This window comes from Lepisma saccharinum, chromosome 12 (assembly GCF_977018435.1).
Source record: "Lepisma saccharinum chromosome 12, izLepSacc3.1, whole genome shotgun sequence".
Taxonomy (NCBI): domain Eukaryota; kingdom Metazoa; phylum Arthropoda; class Insecta; order Zygentoma; family Lepismatidae; genus Lepisma; species Lepisma saccharinum.
The window spans coordinates 27,489,775-27,513,402 of NC_139240.1; the positions used below are offsets into that span (position 1 = coordinate 27,489,775).

General features: G+C 39.8%; 1 protein-coding gene across 1 annotated transcript in view; it reads left to right on the top strand.

Annotated features, from left to right (window-relative positions):
* The window catches only part of LOC145996608 (uncharacterized), a 336,214-nt gene that overhangs the window by 279,202 nt on the left and 33,384 nt on the right, over positions 1–23,628 (top strand). The window contains exons 6-7 of the mRNA XM_083133185.1: positions 1,927–2,141; positions 6,373–6,565. Of these exons, the coding sequence (XP_082989311.1) occupies positions 1,927–2,141; positions 6,373–6,565 (408 nt within the window). The remainder of the gene's footprint in view (positions 1–1,926; positions 2,142–6,372; positions 6,566–23,628) is intronic.

A 23,628-nucleotide genomic window follows, 5' to 3' on the forward strand; every position in this document is an offset into this window, starting at 1 on the left:
TGACCGCAAGTTGCTTCGTAGGTAAACGCGGCAACAGAGGACCACTGCCATAATGGCGGTTCCCGCGCCGGCTGCAACGCCGACTCCAATGTAGCATGTACCAGTTGCGGTATAGTGTACCTGCGTAGTACACGCAACGGCGAAAGGAACAGCAGGCGAATTGTCCACCACCATTTTCATTCGGTCTGTATTACACAATGTGATGGCAATTAATTTAAATAATGCTGTCAGTAAGCAGAGAACAATGTCTGCTTCGAACCAACATAGTATCATTCCTTAAAACAACACAGGATGTAGAATAAAGAAGTTATTAAAATAGCGGTGGACAATTTGCCTACCATTATCTTTGCCGTTGACTGTTACTGTGGTGAGGGCTTTAACCTTAGGTGCATGGGGCGTCCTTTGAAACACGCCTGGTTTAAAAAAGGCCATCATCATCATCATCAGCAGCAGCAGCAGGAGCTGCTCAAGATAAGTTTCCCCCGGGCGAGATGAGTTTTAGCGCCTTCTCCCCTATTTTCCAGCCTTCCATGCCTAACTTCCCACCTTCGTCCCTCGCGTCCACCCCATTAAAACCTTGACCGTGTTACATATTTATTATTTTAAATAAGAAAAATAATAGCCTTATTTTTAAATACTTTAAGTTTTACTGTTAAAGAAAACGTTTATTGTAGTTATGCATTTATTTAATACCTACGTAATGATATACTGTTATTTAACAGTAATCTCTTAGCTTAATTTGCTACATGATTTTGCAGCGTATGTATTATGTTATGCAGAAGTAAATTCAAAAATGTCTTCATTGGAAGCAAAGATATGACTCTGAAGTTCCAAATTTTTTACTTCGTTGAGTATTTCCTTATGTATGCCTAACAATTGACTACAAGTATTAACTTGTTGAATGAAATAAAACCACTCTAGTTTTCCTTTTCATCTATTATCTATTTTTTGTACATTGGCCTAATTTTTTCAACATCTTGCTGTTGTATTTTCACTTTCAATAAATTGATACTTATTCTCCAACAATTTATGTATTTTTCACCTTGTGCTGCCATCTATATTTCTTATCTGAAACTTCTATCTTTCCATCATGTTATTTTTCCAGTATGAAGTATTTGGTTAGTAACTAATGAGACTTTATAGGCCCTACTTCAGGAGGACACCTCGGTTTGGCACCCATTCGCCGCCCGTTAAGCCATCCATGAGCATCATCATCATCCTTTAGCTCTTCTGTCGTCTTCAGGTGACCCTTTGTTTCCTTTTACTGATAGTAGAAATTGAACCTTCGACTTGTGAGTTAGTACTGATTCAGTGCACCAGATGTTCACAGGCCTGTCATAGGTTCAATTTCCACAGACAAAAGGGAACAAAGGTTCACTTGAAGACTGGTTAAGAAGAAATACCATCTTGAGGCATACTGTTAAGTACACACAAGAAAACTAAATGCATCAAAACTATTTAATGCATCAGAAACACATCTTTGGCAAGAATCAAGTTTACAGTTTGATGCATTTCTATGTATAGGCTAATTTGTAAATATAATGCCAAAGTGCAAGTGAGAATTTCTTTCCATGTTGAGCTGAACTTTAATGCATTAATTGATATGTTTTTCTCGATGATGCACTTAAACGTTTGGTCAGAGTTACACACAGTGGCGTACCGACGATTTTCGAAAGGGGGAGGATTACGTTTACTTTTTTAGTAGTCAGTCCTCATTTTATCATCTTTTCCTTCTCCCTGGGGTACGCCACTGGCTACAGACTTTATGCATTTTCTGTTTCAGCTGATGCATTTGTTTTTCAATATGTACTTGTAATACAAGACTAGAGTACAGAAAAATAGGATTACATGCTCCGTAATAAAGATTATTCTTGTATCGCTTAATATTAAAGAAGGACACTGTTGAGTATGTTGTTTTTTTTTCAGGCAATTACGACTACTACGACCCTTACGCCGGCGTATACAGCGGTGGGATGATGATCCCAGGGCCCTACGCTCCCCCGGCCCCCGTGCTGGCTGCGGTGCCGTGCCAGCCTCTGCCCCTGCAGCCCCTCGAGTGGTTCAACCCGAGGCCGCCGCCGGAAGTACACTGGTGCTACGTCACGCGCAAGGAGAAGAAAAAGAGAGGCTCGGACTCGCAGGTAAGGGACAATTTGTCACACCTTGCATTGTAGAAACAAACGACAGTCGTATTTTATGCGCGCGCTTTTCAAAGCTCCTGTTTCAGTTGGTGTTTCGTTGTCTTCTTTCGTAGATGTAACAAGACGGAATTCTGACCTTGGTTTTTAAAACAAATTGTATCTGGAGGTTTTTTTTTTATTTCTAGGCACACTGATTCTTCTTAATTGTATTATATGTATCTTTATAATCGCTATTCTTTCACCCGATGTCCACTTAAAGGAGGAAGTTCACTCATTCCTGTAACTACTCTATTTTTCTTGAATACAAACAGTTTTAAAGTTCTTCCCGTATGTACTACATATTATATTTCACATCCATCTCATAGTACATACCCCTACCACGTCTAGATTATCTCTTGTACATGTTCTCTGCATTACCAAAAGCAACTTCACCTTGTGTGATGTGTAGGACAGTGCATTTGTAGATTTTCAGCTTCATTTCAGAAAAGGTTTAATATATAAAACGTCATGAAATTAATTAAATAAAGGCATTTTCTTTAAGCTTTTTTTTGCATTTTTAATTGTTTTGGGGGAAAAGCCATTTCTTGTCAATTTTTAGGTCATTTTGAGCATTTTTAATACTAGACGGCAATGACATTTTCTTGTTATTTTTTCATTTTTTTATTACTGAATATTTCTGCTTGTTAATGCTTGTCCACACATCAGCAATCAACATGTCAAAGAAAATAGACCTATAGCAGGTGAACATTTTTCACTTGCTGACTGAATTAAATGCAGGGGAAATTGCTTTCTTCCAATCTGCACCAATTGTTAGAGAAGTGCTTCTCCATGTAGAAGTCTACTAGCAAACGACAGACAATCATTTTTATTTGAGAAGTGTTTATTGTTAATTTTAATTCATATTTATTGTAAAGAACTTCTGCAATTGTGAATTGTTTTCTAGTTGCATATATTTCACAGTTCTTCAACAGGAGGTGAGGCCATTAAGCCCCCTTCCCGAACGAGTTTTAATAAATTTAAACATTTTGCACTGTCATTCATTAAATTCCTCTCTATAATTTATTGTCTCATTGCCTGTTGAAGAACCTATATTAGGGATATGTTTTTTTTGTTTTTTTTTATAAATATTTTGGTAATTCTTTCTTAAAAAATGGTTATTTTTTTACTACTTTAGGTCATAAATGCATTATTTATTTGCTATTTTTGTTTGTTTGATTGATATGTTGTTTTAAGTTAACTTTATACACAAAGTCTAATCGGGATTGTACCTACGGTTTAAAATGGGATCCGAACCAGTAACAGCGATTAGGGGGGGGCGAGGGGGGCATTTCCCTTCGCACTTTTCGCCACTTTTGCCCCCGCACAATGGTAAACCTTATATACAAAGGGAAATATACTGTCTTTGCTCCCCCTCCCCCGGTTTTGGAACCCAATCGCCGCCACTGATCCGAACCATTATGCCATATGCCTCCAATTTGCCATTTTAAATCAATTTTAGGTCATTAAATGATCAGGCTCTGAACCAGCTCTACAACATATGAAAGATAATTGAAATCTGATAGGATCAAATGATTTCAATTACTCATTGAAAATTGATTTGATTGATTGATTTGGCATATCTGTCACTTTTGCCCAATGGCGAAGATGAGGATGTGTGATGATGTCATGAAATTGATGAATGCATACTCACAAACATCCATGCCCATGTCAGGATTCGAACCCGGTATCTCATTGAAAATTGAGATTAGCAGTGGCGATTAGATGGGGGCGAGGGTGGCGCAGTTGCCCCCCACACTTTTTGCCATTTTTGTCCCTGCGGTATGCTAATCCTTATGGACCCCAATCGCCGCCACTGGAGATTCGTATTGATATTTTATTTAGCGTCGCTTTTCTGCCAGTTTTGGCTAATCGCAACGATGAGGATGAGTTATAATTTGATGAAATTGATGAAGGGACACTGACAAAGAACACGTATGTCCAGACCAGGAATCGAACACGGGACTCCTGTGGTAACCACTCCGCCATGGACTTGCCCTAGTGATGTGGGTATCCTGCACACAGTGTTATTCCACTTTGAAAGGCTACAAATGCTGCACTTGCTGTATACAACACATGATACGTTGCCTCCAAAGCATGCATACCTGTGCTGTTACCGTTTCGGATGCCGCTGTTCAATTGTTTCGGTTTATCAGCACCACCAAGACTTAGTCACCTTGCCACACAAAGCGACAGAGTGTAGAAACCTCATGTCACATCTGCCGTCAATGGCCGCTCTCAGAATAAGATAATTGATGGGGAAATGTGTCCACCTAGCGCAACGGACGCCAATGTTTTCGGCGTCTTCTCTCCCCTTGCCAACATCTTGGCCTGAGAATAGTCTTCGAGAGCATTCTTCTGGTTGACTCACTCCCGGCAGCCTCTGCGACAGGCAGGTCTTCATTCAAGCTCCGACACAGGAAGTGCCTTGCGAAAATAAACGCCAGCCTTCACGCATTCCCTCACACTTGGTCCTCAGCTAAGGAGATAATGAAAATTGCTGGTTTAACAGTTAGAGATTTTAATCCTGGTATTTAGACAAGACACAAGAACGCAGTCTATAACAATATATCCTGAGTTTAAATATAGGGTGAGTCAAAAGTCAGGTTACATAGGAAGTTTCTGACTGTGTGAAGGAATATGCTGACAAAAGACGAAAGGGAAAGGGTAGAGGTGATTTTCACGAGTGGCCATCTGCAAAAGTTTCTGGAGAACTGGAAACGTCGTGTGCGCAAATGCATGGATGTTCAAGGTGCACACATTTAAGATATACTATAAATCCCTATACATTCCTATGTAACCTGACTTTTGACTCACCCTGTGCTTCTGAAAATTTTTCTGACGAACGTCGGTGATTCTTGATTGATTTATTTTTAAATTATGTGCAATTCAGTACGTAGACCAGTTGCGCTCGCCGACCTCTGTGGCGGAGTGGTTAGCACAGCGTGCTACGACGTCAAGGTCTCGGGTTCGAGTCCCTTTATCAATTTCATCGCTCATCCTCATCGTCACGATTAGCTAGAAGTGTCAGAAAAGCGAAGCAAAATAAACTGAATCAACATATATAGTTAAATATACAGGGTGAGTTATTAATATGGCTTCACGTTTGAAGTAAATGTGGTGTGTTACTGTAGTATGTAGAGGGAAATAGTAAATGGTATATTAAACTTGAAGCTTTATTTTGTCATTTCAGGTAAGTGTAACGCGCCCGAGCTTAGTCATTAGCTAAGGTGGCGCTGAATATGCAGCAGTAAGTTGCATTTGAAGTGTAGGCAGATGCATACCAAAATGATCATAAAACTGGCAATTTTAACGTAACATTGTTGCCGTCGACTGTGGGAAAGTAGAGAAAACGACTGCTTACATCAAAAATTGTTGTTTAGTTTAAGTTAATTGCACGGCTCTCACGACAATTCTGCCCACGCTTCAACTGAATCTTGCTGCTGCATGTTGAGCGCTATCTTGGCTAATGACGTAAGCTCGGGCGCGTGACACTTATCTGAAATGATAAAATGAAGTTTCAAGTTTAATATATTATTCACCATTTCCCTCTACATTGTATAAGAACACTCTACATTTACCAAACGTGTAACCATATTTTTTTGATTCTTTTTTAATTTGAATTTAAAATTTTGGGTGCGTCAGCACTTAGGCTATTTTGCAGCCGTCACGTTATACGGGGTCCAGCCCCTTACCATTACAAATAACATATCTGTAATGTAGCATAACTAAAATCTTAAAGTATTCTGACTTAGGTTAAAAGCTGAGGCTGTAAAGGGGCACTCAGCATACAAGGATAAAAAACAGGACAACACACAGAATTATACTGGCCATAGTGCAAGTCGCCACAGCCTCGTTAGTCTGCAAAAGGTAGTCCTGGATATACTACGTGGAAGTGAGGTTGACAGTTTGATGTACCCCTTACATCCCATACCCATATTTATGACTCACCCTATATATAGATATGGATATACCTGTACACATCGCGGCGATTAGACTAAATTGAAGAACACCATGCCCAGTCTGGGATTCAAACCCGCTACAAGATCTAAGTCGACCACTTAAGACTAAACCATCAGGGTGGCACACACACAATGTTGCAAAATAGTGAGGAAAAATCAAGATTTATATGTAATAGCTTTCTACACAGACACAAACAAAAATGATACACTAAACATATTACTTTTGTTTTCAGAACTGCAGCCCCCAGGGCACCCAGAGTTCGGAGTCAACAGGAACCCCTGGGAGCCCTCGGGAGGACATGGAGGGCCCCCACCTGCAAATGTTCCCCATGGGCCCTCCCGCGATGGGCCAGCCCCCTGCCCCTCCGCCCCCTACGTACGTCTATCCAGGATATATGTTCGGACCAACCATGTACAACATGAACGGTGAGTAGACGATTTTGACTTGTTTCCTGTGTTTGCGCGGAGGAAACGCGTGCTTTGTTTACATTTTGGGTGCATGCTGTTCAGTTTCTGGTGCATGTGGACGATTAGGGTGCAGATGTACGAGGATTGATCAAAAAGTATGAGGTGTAGGCGTGGCTCTGGAGAGTGACGCAACGGCTCGAAGCCTTTTGCGCATGCGCGCAGTGCATTGCGCTTCAAGGTGCGCAACATTTGAGCGAATATTCCTTAAAGAAATCATGGTGTGGCCGAGTAACTACACAAAGTACAGGTTTTAGCTGATTTAGATGATCTGTATCCCTATGAAATGAATAGTATTTCTGAAACATAACTAGATGAATAGAAGAAAAAGAGGCACAATAGATGCATTTTATCTAGGTGATTCTTGATTGGAGACAGTATTTTGAGACTCGTCCAGGAAGACAATAGTATGCAATCCCATCAGCTTTCGTTCACCCAAGACTTGATCCAAAGCGGTTTTGTGCACTTGGCCTACATGAAGAAAAAATCAAAGAGAGTTGTGGAGTAGTGAAGAACAACAAAATAAACTCGTCAAATGTGGAAAAATATATTTTAGCAGTTCTATAAATTTAATTTGATTGACTGCTTGATTTTACTTCACTTTTCTGCCACTTTTGGCTAATCGCGAAGATGAGGATAAAAGGTGAGAAGATGGAATAGACGAAGAGACAATCACAAACACATGTGGACAAGATACTACGCAAGCTCCACAGAGGAATATCCTGTCTGTGAGTTCAGACGCCAGAGCCTCGTTAGTCTGCAAAACGCAGTCCAAAATATCAGCCCCTTACATCCTTCCATGCAGTTGCCAAAAGCCTATCTCCAGGTGGACTAAAGCCGTGTCCGAAAGGTGCAAGATCATACTTGAACCGAACACCCTTCGAGAATGGTGTCGCATTTCAGTCTTGGACTGAAATCGAAAAGTTTCGAGTTACACTTGGACATTACATTTCCACACATAGAATAACTACAACCAACACCTGGCTGACTTTCCACTTCCATGATTTCAAACAAGTGCGCGGGTCTAGTAATCATATCTGCAATGATGCGTGCTGCCTGCTGCGGGCTCGATTGCTAGTTTAATTGTTGCTTTCGAACTGTATTAGGTCACGTCACTTCCGACAAGACCGTACTTCAACCCTGCTTTTTGGACCTTTTGGACAGAGGTCTACACTATTTAAAGCCTACATTTGGTAAATTTTTGATCATTCCTCGTATATTATTGACGAAGAGTGGTTTTGTAAATTTATAAATTAAGATAATATCCTTGGTAATATTACATATCTCATATACTACTGCAAAGAAGGATATTTTAACTGTGAATTGCATTTAGAATAATACGATATCCGTTAAATCGGAGCGCTGAGGTGATGGAAAAGCAAGTTGGAGTTGTGACATGTTTGAGGGACCAATTTGTAATCTAAACCATTCCCGTCATATTGTTTCATCAGTATTCGTTGAAACATGTCTGTCGTTTCTCTTATCATAAAATGAGATCTAAGAAATTACTGTTTATGCAGTAGCCCCTCTCCTATCCATGAAATTTCTGCAACGACTCCTCACAAATTTGCACAAAAGCCAAATTTATGAATATTTATAGTTTAGTTTTCAGATTCCTCTGGCGCCATGTTGTACGCATGTTGAAAGTTTATTAAACCTCGTTTATGTTTTATGTACAGGATGTATTTTATTTCGTCTATTTATTTCGTTTTCACGTGTACCTAAGCATTCTACAATCACTCGGGAACGTTTCAGGATGTAGCCCCATCCGCTCCCCTTGCGTACGCCAGTGGTCAAGGACCCTTTTCGGTTGTAACAATCTCATTAATTTTCAATGGAATCGCTACAACCCAAAAGTGTCTGTGACTGTACGTACAGCCACCAGCAGTAAAAATGGAACACCTATATCCTGAAATGCACACTACCTTGCAATGCGTTGTGTGCGTTGCCTAACTCTACGGCGATAACTGAACTTGCTATTGAAGATCCCTCGTGGCCGTGGAGTTAGGCAACCTACATAAATCCATGCAGGTTACGTTTTCCTTATTATCCTCAATTATTTTAATTAATGGAACGTGGGCGTCATTGGAAATCAATTAATCGGCCTGAAAGCGCTTTGCTGACCTCAGACACGAAATCTCTGAAGCGTGGTACTATTCGGCAGTACGGACACTAGAGCTTCAGAGCAAGACTAGAAGGGACATTTATAGGTTAACAGAGGCTACAAGGAACACACAATTAAAAATTAATAACAACACTAGATTGGCGCTTTTGCTCTGGGCGATATATATATATATATATATATATATATATTTATATTGCTATTTGTTTCCTTCCATTGTGTGTGTGTAGAAAAGGCGATATAGGATGATCTTTTAATTGCTAATTTTTTGCTTCCATTATCCGTGCAGAAAAGGCGTGATAGAACGGTGTCTATTTCTCTTGTCAACTGTTGTTTTCTTCCAATTGTCTGCGTAGAGGAGACAAGAGAAATATATTATATATTTATTTTGTCATTGTTTCCTTCTGCCGTCTATGTAGAAAAGGATAGAGGGAGGGAGGGTGAGAATGGTTCCTATTTCAATTGTTATTTGTTTTATTACACTGTTTAGAAAATGTGATTGCAGGGCTAGGATTTTTATGACTTTAAAATCACCAAATATGCTCTTATGACGTAAAGGTTTACAAAATATGCAATATAATTTGAAAAATATGCCCTTATATCTAGACTGTTTCAAACATCAATATCTAACTTAGGCTGAAATATTTTCATATACATACTATTTTTAGTTCACTTTGTTGCCCTCGTGAGTTGCAGTGCACAATGAATACTTTCTGTAAATTTTCAATTAATAATGAAAAATATTTTGCTGCAGTCCAAAAAAAAAAAAAAAAAAAACAACCTCGAATGAACATGGGAGTAAGAATGAATCCACTTGGAAAATGACTGTATATTTCTTGAAAAAGCGAAAATATGCTGAATATGACCGAAAATCCATCAAAATATGGTTTATCACGTAGAAATGGCCAAATGTGCCAAAATATGCCCTTCACAATATAAATTTCTATATATTTAGGGAACACATCACCCTTACCAAAAAAATATGCTGTCATAAAAATCCTTGCCCTTGTGATTAGAATGCTATTTCTATTGTCAATTATTTATTTCCATTATTCGTGTAGGAAAGACGAGAGAAGAGATTTCTATTTATTTTACCAATTGTTTCCTTCCGTTGTAAAGTATAAAGAGAGAGAGAGAGGGGGGAGGGAGGGAGGGAGAGAGAGAGAGAGGTTTATATTTCTACTGTCAGTCGTTTTCTTTATTTATTTATGTAGAAAATGCGATAAATAATGCTATTTCTATTCTCTATTGTTTCCTTCCATTATCCATGCATAAAAGGCGACAGAAAGATATTTATATTTCTTCTTTTAATTGTTACTTCCGTTGCATATTTAGAAAGAGAGAGATAAAGGTTTCTATTTCCAGTATCAGTTATTTCCATCCAATGACTCGGTAGGAAAGGTTCCAAAACCTAAATAATAATCCTAAATGATGATAAGTAACTTTACAATTGTTTTTACCATTATTCCAGAATATAAGAAAACTTATGAATCCCATCACATCATTTAGCTCACGAAAGGCTGCTCTCCTGCCGCCTTCTTCATTATAAAGTCACGGTTATCGAGAGGACTGGCACTGGCGTGTGGTCTGACAGAAGTGAAAAATTTAGCGCTTACTGGTCTCCTAGCTTTCGTTCTGATCATTAAGTCACTTTCTTGGCAACAATACAATTGGTAAATTGTTGAAGGTCTGTGGCGTGTCCGGATGAGGTGATGCGGTTTACATACCTCATTGCTCAAGGTACCTTAAATAAGACCTTGGATCTCTCGGAAATGTTTGTTTATATCTCGATAATCATTACAGCTACGAACGTGGGTCATGGCGCATTTCATGGAGCTTTGAAAGTAGAGAATGGCACTTCATGGTTTATCAGTAAGCTTCCGAGCAATCGTGTGGATAGCCCTATCGCCTTTGGTGCGAAAGGTTCCGGGTTCAATTTCCAGTGGGAGCACCCAAATTTCAGTCCCTGACACACCTTCAGACCAGAGAAATCGGATCACTGATCGCTGTTCTTCCTTGGTGCACACTGCCAGTGGAGCGGCCATGTTTAATCTGTACCAAAAGAAAGAAGAATGGAACGATTAAGATCAAAACTCAGCCGCATGACCACAAAAGTACAACCTTATAGCACACAAGTGCTGAAGGCAGTGTGGCCAACCTGATAATAGTTGTGGCAAAAGTGTAGAATATATTTTCTTCCCCTCGTATATATATATATATATATATATATATACAGTATATACTATATGTATGTATGTATGTAATAGTATGTGTCCATATAGAAAACAGTGATACATTTCTGATAAAGAAATAATAAGATGCAACAATGTATTTTTGTTATCATTTGATGTTGTTCCACGTTATATTGTCATAGCAGTTGTATGTGGGATAACATTATGAGAACATTTCATAAAGAAAATAATCGGATCTAGGATTTAAGAATAATTGGTTTAACAGGTACTTTTTATCAACTACATATTGAGATCCCTTCTGTCAAGTTACTTATAATGAACAATTATTACAGTTAACAACGGGCAACAATTATAAGAAAGATAGTTTCCATTATTAGAATTAGGCTACATATCTTGCTCTAGTGAAATTTCCATAACCTTCATCAGTGGTTTGCTTTCACTGTCTGCATACGAAAAGTGAAATAGAAATTCTATCTCAAAATTATCTGATTGTTAGTGGCAATGGTTTTACAACGATATGCAAAGTTAATTGAACATTATTCATCGTCTAGGACTTTAAACTATAGGCTACGAATTCTAACACTACGTTTCAGGAGACCACATTTTCTCTCGTCTACAGGTGAACATTTTTTTTTGTTGGTGTAGGGGATCGAACCTGCGACAGATCTACGATTTTACTACAGATCCGAAGCCCTAACCAACTATTCCAAAGGAGGGTTGGAGGACTCTTTCTTCCTTGTTTATTGTTTAGTTGAATTGTATGCACAGGAAGAGTGAAATGGAATTTATACGATATAGACACACACACACACACACACACACACACACACACACACAAAAGGTGATATAGAATTATATTTCTATTCTCTTGTCAATTGTTCCTTGGGTTGTCCACGTAGATAGGGGGGGGAGAGAGAGAGAGAGAGATAGAGAGAGAGGTGTTTCCGGTTCTATTATCAGTTCTTTCCTTCCAGTGACTGTGTAGAAAAGGTGATAAATTGAAAATATATAATAATAGAAAAGACGAGATAGAGAAGTTTCTATTTCTATTCTCTATTCCCAATTGTTTCCTCCCGTCACCTGCAAAAGAAAGGTGATTTGTGAGCCTCTTGTAGCAATAGAAATACTCGTAAGCAATCGTAGGTAAGATTTCAAGCGGTAGACGGAGCGGATCCATCTTCGTGACATAACAAGCTCCTCCATGATGCACAGTTGGGAGGACGCCAGACGGGGACAAATATGACGGCAACTGCTTCTCGGCTCCTCTATTCGCTTAGGCCATTGCTGCCCGGGAGAGTGTTTTCATTCGTTCTTCGTTAATAGTTCCTCTCTCCGCTACACCTGATGCGTAGGGAAGAAGTTTGGCCCAGTTGCCTATTTTTTTCAATTTTGCAATACAGATTGGATTAATGCCTGAGGCTATATTTCCAGTTGGACTTGGACTAGTTGTGTGGTTCTGGCTCAGCTGCTGGTTTCCTACTCACACAATACTCGCTGCCGTACTTGTCGGCATGCTTTTGTTCCCACAAAACATTGCGCAGAACAGACAAGCTAAGAAGATGGACGAGTCACCTAAGAAAGAACATCGTTGGAGAATAGCTAGCCACTGCTGTTATTATTTAAAATTGAAATAAAAGTATGGGGTAGAAAATGGCTCGAAAGAAAATAAGGTAATGAAGGTATACTCAACAAGCTTTTTAATGAACTCGGATATGTATATTCACATGAAATTCACAGGATTCATTCATAAAAACAATGTTGAACTAAATATGACAAACATTGGTAATAACAAGGATTTTCATTATCGGCTAATCACATCTGTCGTGTACAAATCTTCACTTTTTATAAATTCATCAATATTAATAAGCACGAATGCACCTCGTCTCTGTTTTTCTTTAAAGAAAAGCAACCAACACTCGGAAAACACAGACAAATAAAACTGCTTTGCCAAACTCACAGATTATCTCCACATGACCAAACTTTCGCTCTGATTGGCTGTTCTACAGAATCTAGCAGAGAAAGCCAGTTGCAATCAGAACACGGTCTAGTCGTCAAAATCAATCTAACAGCCGGCATGGTAGCCAACATTTCAAACCAGTTAGCCAATGAAGCGCCAACTAGCATTTCTACTGGAAACCCAGTTCCGTGTGATTCGGCCTTAAGTTGTAACATATTTGAAGATTTGTGAGTTTTGAATACACCTTTAGATCTGCATCTTACTGTATACACTGGTTTTGATGATGCTATTTAATAACGAACTAAATATAAAGCAGAATTTTTCCTCGTTCGAAAGTTTTCCAACATTCAAAAGTAGTTTCCTTTTTAATTTTGTTCTATTTATTTATCAACCCCCCCAGTTTTTTTCGAACTACAGCCGTGATGCGAAAATGTCCCGCTTTATTCTAGGCAACCCTGGTACACCGAAGAGAAGAGCGGGTTAGAGAACAGTCCAGGATATCGGTGCCAAGCATATTCGACAACATGACATGACATGACATATCCTGGACTGTTCTCTGCCCCGCTCTTCTCTTCGGTGTACCAGGGTTGCCTACAAGCAAGGAGCACATTTTCCACGGGGCCTCTTTTAAAAGACTCACCCAGTATTATAATCGGCCTCCCCGATGGCGCGGTGGTAACGTCGCCGCCTTGTAATCAAGAGTTCCCGGGTTCGATACCCGGTGGAGGTACATTGGACAGTGGTTCGGGTCCCATTTTAAACTGTGATTAGCCTATCTTTGCATAAAATGGACTTAAAACAACAACTCAAGTAAATATATTATTTTCTAAGCATCTGTTCACTGGTGGCGTTGTAAGAAAATTAAAACAAATTTGAAAAGGTTGCTTGAGAATTGGATGTAAACAATAAGCACTTGCTGATTGTCAGGTCTCGGGGAGATGGTCTATCTGTGAGTTGATTTTTTTCCCGTTACTCTGGACCATGAAATTGCAACTCTATGGTTGTACGTCTGGCTGAAATACTACAATAGCGTTGCTGGTCGCATCTAAATTAATACACACGACAACATTTTGGATTCTGTATTTTTTAACATTATGGGATCTGCCCCTCTAAAATAAATTCTGGATACGGGTCTGGTATTAATGTTCTATTTATTTTCCTTCTCCATTTTTTTCCGATTCTCTCTCATTTTGTGCTATTTATATCTCTTATTTATGAATTTCTTGAACCTGTTTCCAAGAAAGTCATATGGATGGAATAAAGGGAAATTGATGATGTTCACATGCATCCATACATACTCTCTAGCCTTCTTAAACCCGAAGGTTCATGGCTGCAGCAACACAGGCCTTCCATCTGTCCCTATCGTGAGCAAAATCTATATACTATTTTTCATCCCTACCGATTTCCTTTCGGTTCATCTCAACCTTATCCCTCCATCTTCGTATTGGCCTTCCTCCAGGTCTCTTACCATCAAGTTTCCCAACAAGAATCCTGTAAACTCTTCTTTCGTCTCCCATTCGTGCCACAAGGCCTGCCCACCTAAGTCTTATTGATTTAACCATTCTAATATTCCCCACTCACCTGTCACCTCATTCCTTTTAGGTCCAAATATTTTTGTAAGGATTATATTTTCAAATATTCTTAGTTTGCGTTCCTCTTTTAATGTAATGGACCAAGTTTCGCGACGTATAGCCAAGAATCGAGAACTGTGGAATGCCTGTCATTGCACGACGCCAGACTCGAGGGACAACTTACAGGGCAATTGGATGGAGAGAGACGTTTTCCGGATTCCGGCAGAAACAGAGGCCGTTTAAGAATAGCGGGAGAAGAGCAGCGCTGCGTAGGAGAAGATGAGGAACGTGGAAGCAGTCCAAGTTAAAAAGAGGAGAACGCGAAAAGGGCAGAAGCAACAATTCCTGTGAATGGGGATTCTAGGAACGCTTAGTTGCTCTGACTTTTTTGTGTTAAGTCCACTCTAGGACAAATAGGCTAATCGAGACAGGTGTCGTCATGTTTCCAGTGTTTTAGATATTGCAGTAGTTCAGGGTGCGAAATCTTGGTCGGGACAGGAAAGGTGTTCCATCCACCAACAATCTTGTCGTAAAAAATACTCTACCAAAAATGTCCAGGAGGCCGTTATGACAACAAAGATAAGCAAATAGTTTTGATTTCGAATATACAGTAAAACCTCGTTAATACGGACCGCGATAAGCCGGACAGGCAAAAGGCAAAAAAAAAGGGGGGAAAGCAGAATGCAAGGTTTAAAATGTGGCTAGAAGTCAAGAAGAGAACTTCCCAAAGAAAAGGCAGTCAGCCTCTGATGGAATTCTGTTTCCCGCAGACTTTATACTGTACTGTATAGTGTATTTAGGCCTATACCCTTTAAATACACCATAATAAACGTGTTTTGTTGCTATGAACGGAGTTGTAATGTACTTTCTAGTGTTCTTTTAGGTTATTTCAGTTAATCCGGTCAACTTATCCCCCCCTATTAGTCCGGATTAATGAGGCTTTACTGCACTTTACTAAGGATAATATCGAAAACACACACAAAAGAACGAAGGGTAATAATATTTATCTGTGTGTGTGTGTGTGTGTGTGTGTTTGGAAAGTGTTTCATGCTCTCTCTCTCTCTCTCTCTCTCTTTCTCTCTCTTCCAAGCGATCATTAGCCGACATGGGTGGCCAAGTGGTTGGCACAGCGAACTACGACGCCAAAGGTTCCGGGTTCGAATCCCTACCTGGCCATGGGTGTTATTTATGAGTGCTCCTTCATGAATTTTACCATATCAGCTCTCATTATCATCGTCGCAATTAGCCAAAATGGCAGAAAAGCGACGTTTAATAACAAGAATGAAATCAATCAAGAGACAATTAACTGATCTACACCAATTGCAATATACGCACAATGAAAGTAAAGCAAGTATGAAAGACAAACATAAGTATGACATATAATTTATTTATATTAATTGAAAACTAAAATTAAATAAAGCCTTATGCATAATAAAATAATTTCAACTATTTTGTAGTTTATTGTCATCTCTAACCAGTTCGTAAAGGAATTAGTTTGATAATTTATAAATATCTGACGTAACAAACAAATAAATTCCTTTAAATATATTTAATAATATGTTACATTATTTTTCGCTGCCCGGTGTAATTTATGCCAAGGCCCAGTACCGGGCCAGGCCAGGAGGTTGAGAAACACTGATGTAGACGAGCACTGAAATGGTACCTTTGTCGAAGACCATGAACGCTCCGAATCATTATCATTTGCTTTCCATCCACTTCCGCCTTGCAGCTAGCCTAGCGGTAAAAGTAAATAATAAGGTAACAATAGTGGCGGCGATTAGGGGTACATGGGGGAATTGCCCCCTCCCCAATCACCGGTATTGGTTAACAAGATCACGTATGGTGACAATATATTAGCCACTGACTGCAAACAAAGACACGAACTCACCACGAGTCGCAAATGCATAGTTTTCTAACAGCTGCATATGCAACACGCTATGAGAATGCCATGTGGTTCACCTAGGACAAACCAAACGCTACTAGCGGATGAGGATAGACGAACATAAAGACGAGAAACAGGTGCAAGGCTGTTGAGCATGCGAGGTATGAGACCTGCAGGAGAAGAATGGATAGGAGGAAGAACATGAGAAAAATGTAAGAACAGAAATGAAAGAAACAGCTTTGGTAGAAAGGAATTCGGCAATTAGTTTTAACGAATGCTGTTGCCTCTTTTTTAACCAAGGAATATGCCGAGCCCTTAAAAAATAAACCGACAGAAGTGTTTATATTGCGCTATGCACAGAGGTCGAAATCCTACATTAGTGTCAGCATTCAGCTGCAGCTGGTTGAATTCAGTCTGTGTCGGATTCGGCTGGTGAGTTGCAACTGATCTGTTTTGTACATCTGGATGCGATCTTCGCTAGGTCAAGTGTCTCGCGGTACAGAGGCTAAATCAAGAAGCTTTTGCCTTTCTGTTGCGGGGTTGGGTGCATTTGCCAAGTATACGGATGGGAAGACAAGAAAATAAACCATTCTGTTGTAATCTCCGAGTTCGAGATTCTGTATTATACCACCAAAATATCTGTAGCGTAGGAACTAAAGAAATTCCCGCAACTTTATTTCCAACTCGACGTCTATCTTGGTAGTATTACTAACTTTACTGTTTTTCCCCTATGCTGCGAGCAGTGGCAGTGATTGGGGGGGGGGGGACAAGGGGTTAGTTGTTGCCCACTCTTTCCCATCGCACTATGGCTAAACTTTGTCTACCAGGAGAAAGTAAACTTTCCTTGCACCCCCAGTTTTGGCACCCAATCGGCCGCCACTGGCTACGAGAGTTCAGTTCTTTGATTTTGGAATCGTCACAATTAATAGTTTAAGAATCTGGAATTTAGTCTCTGTCCCAGATACATGTTTATTGTCAAATATTAATAATGAATTTTGCGACAAAACTTTCATACCAAACAGCGCACACGTTCTTTTCCAGATTTGGCAATGCAAAGAAACCCATGCATTCTAACATGGGTCAGACTCTAACTTAGGGCTTAACTTTGCGGAGTAGAATTGGAAAGTTTCTCACCTCATAACAATAGCACCCAGCCAGAATTATTTACTACATTTGCAAAATCACAATTATTACTGTTTTTCACTTTGTTCCTCAGATCCAAGGAGGTTCAAAATTTAGTTGTTAATTTTAATAAACCTGAAATTTTAGGTAAGGGCAGTGCCCCCTTGCCCCCATCAAGTTACGCCTATGTATTCTATCAATTCTTCCTTTGTCCTACACCCATTGGGCTATACTCACCGCCACACATACGCTACTAGCGCCACTGTTTCAAGGTCATCGTCGTTATTTTGTTGGCTCACACCGCCTATTTTTGCGATTTCTAGCCAAAGTTGCTGAGTTCAGGTACTATTATGTTTATCCCGACACGTTAAATTAATATCTTTCACTTTCTTCGCCGTTAAAATGTCACATTGTACAGATATATTACATTACAAGGTGGATATATACAAGGGTTGTCAGAAAATAAGAGTGTCTCTCAATTTGGCACAAGAATATCAATGAAGAAGTTGATTCGACCGCTAAGCTGGATTCAGCTGTTTTTCAGCTGGTGCAGCTGGTTTGCAAATTTCACTCTATTATTGTTATAACCCTATTCCCCATTCAGAATAATGAGCATCACTATTGGGGTTTAGGCTCTGCAGTTGAAGCATTGTCTACAGTAAACCTTTCACCTCGTTTAGGGAATCACAAATTACCGACCGACTCGACAACAGATGGAGTCACCTTTGGCATTTATTCGTGGTAAATTGGCGCCGTGCTTAGTACCTCCACGCGAGGCCTATTATACCAACCGCTTGCAACCTCCCTCCTTCCCCTTTTTGCGAAAAAACTCCAAGAGCTATAAATAAAGGAACGTCAAAAGCCTTCGGTTCCTGGACGAGCGCCTGCATTCCATTTCTTGCCTCCAAGTGTCAGTGATGGCAGCCGTTGGCCGAACCACAAAAGCTGTCTTGGCGGACGATGGCCGAGCACAGTTGCCAGGTCTTGTCTCTCCTCCGAGATGCCCCCCTCCCGCGCTTATTAATGCAAACAGAATATTCGCAGCTGTAATATATTGATGAGAGATTGCAAGAGTTGGCAAAGCTGTAAATCCACTTAAATACTAGCATGGAACTACTATTCAGTGGAGTGTCACCTCTATCAGGTGAAATCCTTTAAAACATAGGATACAACTAACTAAAAGTGGAGGAAATGTCGTCATTACAATCAAGTACTACTATTACTATTGGCGACAGTGACAGCTGTAGCAACTTGGAGATATACTGTCAGCAGTGTCTGTTATGACGTCACGCAGGGTGCGAAATTCTAGGGGGGCGGGGATTTCCCCCAACCAACAATATTGGCCTCAAATCCCCCACCAAAAATTTTCGGGGGGAGGAGTTTTGTTACAACAAACAAAAGATAAGCAATTACTTCTAATTTCAAATATACTGTACTAAGAATAATATCGAATACAAATTAGTGTAGTTGTGAGTGTTCAATGCTTTTTCTCTCTCAAGAGAGCATTAACAAATCTATATCAGTACGCACAATAAAACTAAAACAAGAATGCAAAACAATAATAACTGTGAAATCTAATTGATTTATATTAACATAAAGCAAAAACTTTAAATAAAACTTGCACATAATAAAACCACTTCAACTATTTCATAATTTTTTAACATCTTTAACCAGTTAGTAAAGGAAGTAGTTTGATACTTCATAATATCAATATATTTAAAAGTAACAAATTTATTCATTTCTGGGTAATTAATAATAATTATATAGTTTTAATTTAGTAATTTATTTTACTTTTTATAACATTATAAATACGTATGTATATCATATAATTTATATGTATGTTTGTGGGGAGGGGGTTTTGTAGATTAAGATCTTTCTCCCCCCCCCCGTCTCAAATGATTTCGCACCCTGACGTCACGTCTGCTGTACAAAGTACGCTAACAGTATGCTTACCTATCACACATTTATTTCTGCTATTAGGGGCATACGTGAGTAGGTTAGGCAGGTCAGGTTTGTTGCTGTTAGCATATGTCTCCAAGTTCCTATCGCTTTCGCCAGTCGCTCATCCAGTTTGATGAAATCATGTGGCATTCCACCAGAGGTCAATCAAATCGTACACGCAATGATGTAAAAACAAGCCCACCCGTGTGGTATCGCAACCCTACAGGTGGCGCATTTTGGATTCTGACTCGGAACGGATCATTCATACTTAGATATTTTTTTAAATCGTCCATGGAACCACAATATGGAGGAGAAGGCTAAGTACAGTCATACTGCTTATTGTTCCCTAACTTGCAATGATCAGTCACGTAATTATATTTAATTCATCCTGGACTTTCTTAGAAGCGACTAGCTGTTGTTAAATTTCATTCCATTTTTTTATAGACACGAGAGATTCGATTAATTTACTAGTTGTAATATTGATTTAATACTGCATGAGTACCAATCAAACCGGTAAATTGGAAACGAGATAGTAGTGTCTTTGGAGTGAGTGTATCGAGAGAGAATTATGTAGTTTTATGGCGCTTGCGCATTTTGGAAATCAACTTGCCTGAACTGTGACCGTGGTTTTTCTGTATATTTATAACGTCTATCTGCCTCATGACAATTAAGTAAACAAACACATAGGACCTAACTCTTCCTCTGATATAAAATAGGTTCGTGTGCTTTAAAGAAGATATTTTGGAGAACATACACCGGTACCATGCGGGATTGAGGAGTTGATGGGCCACCAAACCTGTAAATATCGCTGTTCTGTAGTGGATTCGAATCCCGCCACCCGCAAAAATTAAATTTGTTCACCTGAAGACGAGGGACGTAGTATGCAGTCATTTCATACAGGAATAAGCTCCTTGCAAAAGCGATAGCTACAGAAATTAATGTTTCATCCCTACAATGAAAGCAGAGGCTGTAAACAACAGGCAGGGGTCAATTCTCCATGCAAGAAACACCACACATGATTGCCCTGACTACAGTTTCATATCGTCGTGTGAGAACCAGGGGGACATAACTCCAATTAATCAAATTTGCAGGTGAGAGGAAAATGTCTTGACTCTTAAAAAAGAGTCAGTAAACTGGAGATACGTGACTCAACCTTACTGAGCATTAGAAGTGAAGATTCTGACTCAGTTGCCCCCCCCCAATTTTCGCTACTTTTGCGCACCTGCACTATGCTAAATCTTATATACAAAGGGAAATATACTCTCTTTATCCTCCTCGCCGGTTTTGGAACCCAATCGCCGCCACTGTTCTGACTCCAAATGGAGCTTTTAAGAGGAGATAAGTTAAACAAAACAGAACACCGCATTTTTTAAGTTACGTCCCTTGGTTTTCATACGACGATATATGAGAACCTCATTGGCTTCAAGAGTGTATTGCGAGAAGAGTAAGTTGAGAAAGCACCACTATCCACCCCACCTGAAAATAAGTCCAAAAATTAACGATCACGGGTATTGTGATCATGTTATGAATAGCCTTCTGTTCCACAACTAATCCTATGTACTAAAAATCTCTAATCAACGAATAGATTAAAATGAAATTAAAACATGGTCAAATACCAAACTGATTACCAATCATTTTCATGGAAGCACTGATAACGCAGTGAAAGATTGTGAATTATTTAATTTTTATGAACTAGTTTTTTATTTTTACCTCAACCATCGCTACATACAGCCCTGGTGTGGTAAATAAGATTTTATCTGTAGCACTTTATGTCACGGTGTGCAATTTCCCATTAGTCATGAGGACTGCTCCCAGAGAATACACATATAAATAGAAACACTACTCATGCGAAACAAAAAAGTACATATTATAAGCATCTGTTCACTAGCGCCGCGGTGGCGGAATCTTGGACCGAGTTCAAACAACAGGAAATTCAGCGGCCACCGAAAGAAGAGAGCTCACGAGACAAAAGGAACGAATGCGTTGAGTGATGGGTTGCTGATGACATGACGTAAGTTCGGGGGTGGCGGCTAGGCGTCAGGTGTTTTTTTAGCAGACCACAAAAATAAGTCCAGGTGTAGTTCGAAGGCCCAGACGCCATTGTGAATGTGATCCATCTCTCGTCCTTCAGACAAGAAGTAAACAACGGAAGCCTTGCTGTTTTTGTCAAATATTCTTAAGAAGATGTCTGCTATCACTTGAAGATAATTTTAAAATAGGTGTTTTTTTATTGGGACATTTTCTTATGCTTCAAGACGAAGGTCCAATTATATCTTTGTCTTACTGTCAAACCAAGAACCAGTGACGTGCTGTGGCCTCGGCATTTGGGGTAACAACTGATTATGGGTAATCTTTAAAGTCTTGGCTCGTCGCGAAGATTAGAATGAATAAGATGAAATGGACGAGGAGACCACCACAAGCACATATGGACACCAAACACCACAGAGGATTACATTGGCTATGAGTCCAGACGCCAGAGCCTCGCTAGTCTGCAAGGTACACTCCAGGTGGAAGGTTTACATTTTGATGTCTTTAGAAAGGGCCACCCCTTACACCCCTTGTTCCTTCACATTTCAATGTTACAACATCACTGATACTGACGTAGCACAGTTTCCTGTGCCCCCACACCCTCCCTCAAGTAAAATATTGTTGGTCTCTTAGTGAAAATATCACTGTGAAGTTATTATTATGGCCATCTGCGAGCAAATAAGTTAATATGTCGTTTCTTAGGGGAGCCACATGTCAAGCTGCCGGGTCAGTCAGTACGACCTTCCTCAATATCGCAGACATCGTCTTGTGGTTATGTTACTGGGAACCCACACGACCACTTCTTGCACAAAAAAGTAATAAAAGAGTGGTGAATTTATTTGTGGTTCCCATTGCGGGGGCGGCCGCCACGCCACTGATCACTGAGTAGCCATTGACCGTGAATGTAGGTTTTAAAAAAAGCAAATAACTAAAAGGAAAATCTTCCCTTCAGTCAATCACAATAAATTAATAGTTGGAATTCCAGCGCGTTAAAATCTGTTCGCCCACGATTCGGAAACCAATTTCCAGGCTTTGAACACGCATGGACGGAACCAGCCCTTCCCATTCTCTTCCTGGGTGTCTGGCTGGGATAATGCTCTAGCAAAGTTACGGATAGCCAGGGCAACCGAACTCGTGAGGACCCTATAACCTTCTCGAAGTTCCTGTTGGAACGTAAAGCTTCGATAAACCGCCGCGTGAGGGTAGCACCCAACGCCCGCAGCGAACGCTGCGGGAAAACTGAGAACTACTTGCCGGTCGTGATTGAGTAGATGTTTTCGTTCTCGAGAGCGTGATTTTCCTTTGGAATGTGAAATATTTCCCCCCTTCACTCAAATTTCCCTCTAAACTTCAAAGTGTGTACATTATTTTCAAATCTTTACATAAAATGCTGCGAAAATCCGATTCAAGTTTCTTTAAATGAAATCTTCCATTTAAAAAAAAAATCCACTTACTTGGAGAAAGATCTTTTTGTATGGTAACACTGTGGTGAGAGTTTATTTGTCTTAAGGATCCTTCTATATTATATATGTGGTCACTTACAGAGTTTGAACTAAGGGCTTATCCAAAATTTTCCATGGCGAGGAGGGGGGGATAAGGGTATATTTGGAGCCAAAATGACCATGAATTGGGCCTTGGTGAGAAAAATTTAGAGGACGGTTGAGTAAATTTGGGGGGGGGGGAGTGTTATGGGTATGTGTGGATAAATCACTAGCTTGAACCTGCATAGATAAGATAAATAGAACTGAACATGTAACAGTGGGAAATTGTGTGTTCCCACGAGGGAATGTTTCAACCACCAACAACACATTCTCTAGTTCTCATTGCAAATTGTGAAAATCTTCAAGTCAGCATATTTTCCATTTTTCTCTCCACTCAGTTACGTCAGTACCTTCCTTTTTCCATTTCTCGCGGCTAATTTTTCCAGTGCCTTACTCGATCCTATTAGGATATGCACGATTCACTTATCCTCTGTTTAGATTCGCTTTTAATGCTCTTCCACTCAACATCCTTAGTCATTTTTGTCCTTCCGGTATATTTTCTCCACAGAGCCTCAACAGTCATTGGTGGAGCATGACCAAATGGTTTGAGTGACGTGGCGATGGCATTTGTAGGCACGAATGCTTGTTAAACGGCTGCTGAAGTTGCCATTGAATCGCCGTAGAGTTGCCAACTCATAAAAATTCAGGTTGCCAAGTCATAAAAATTC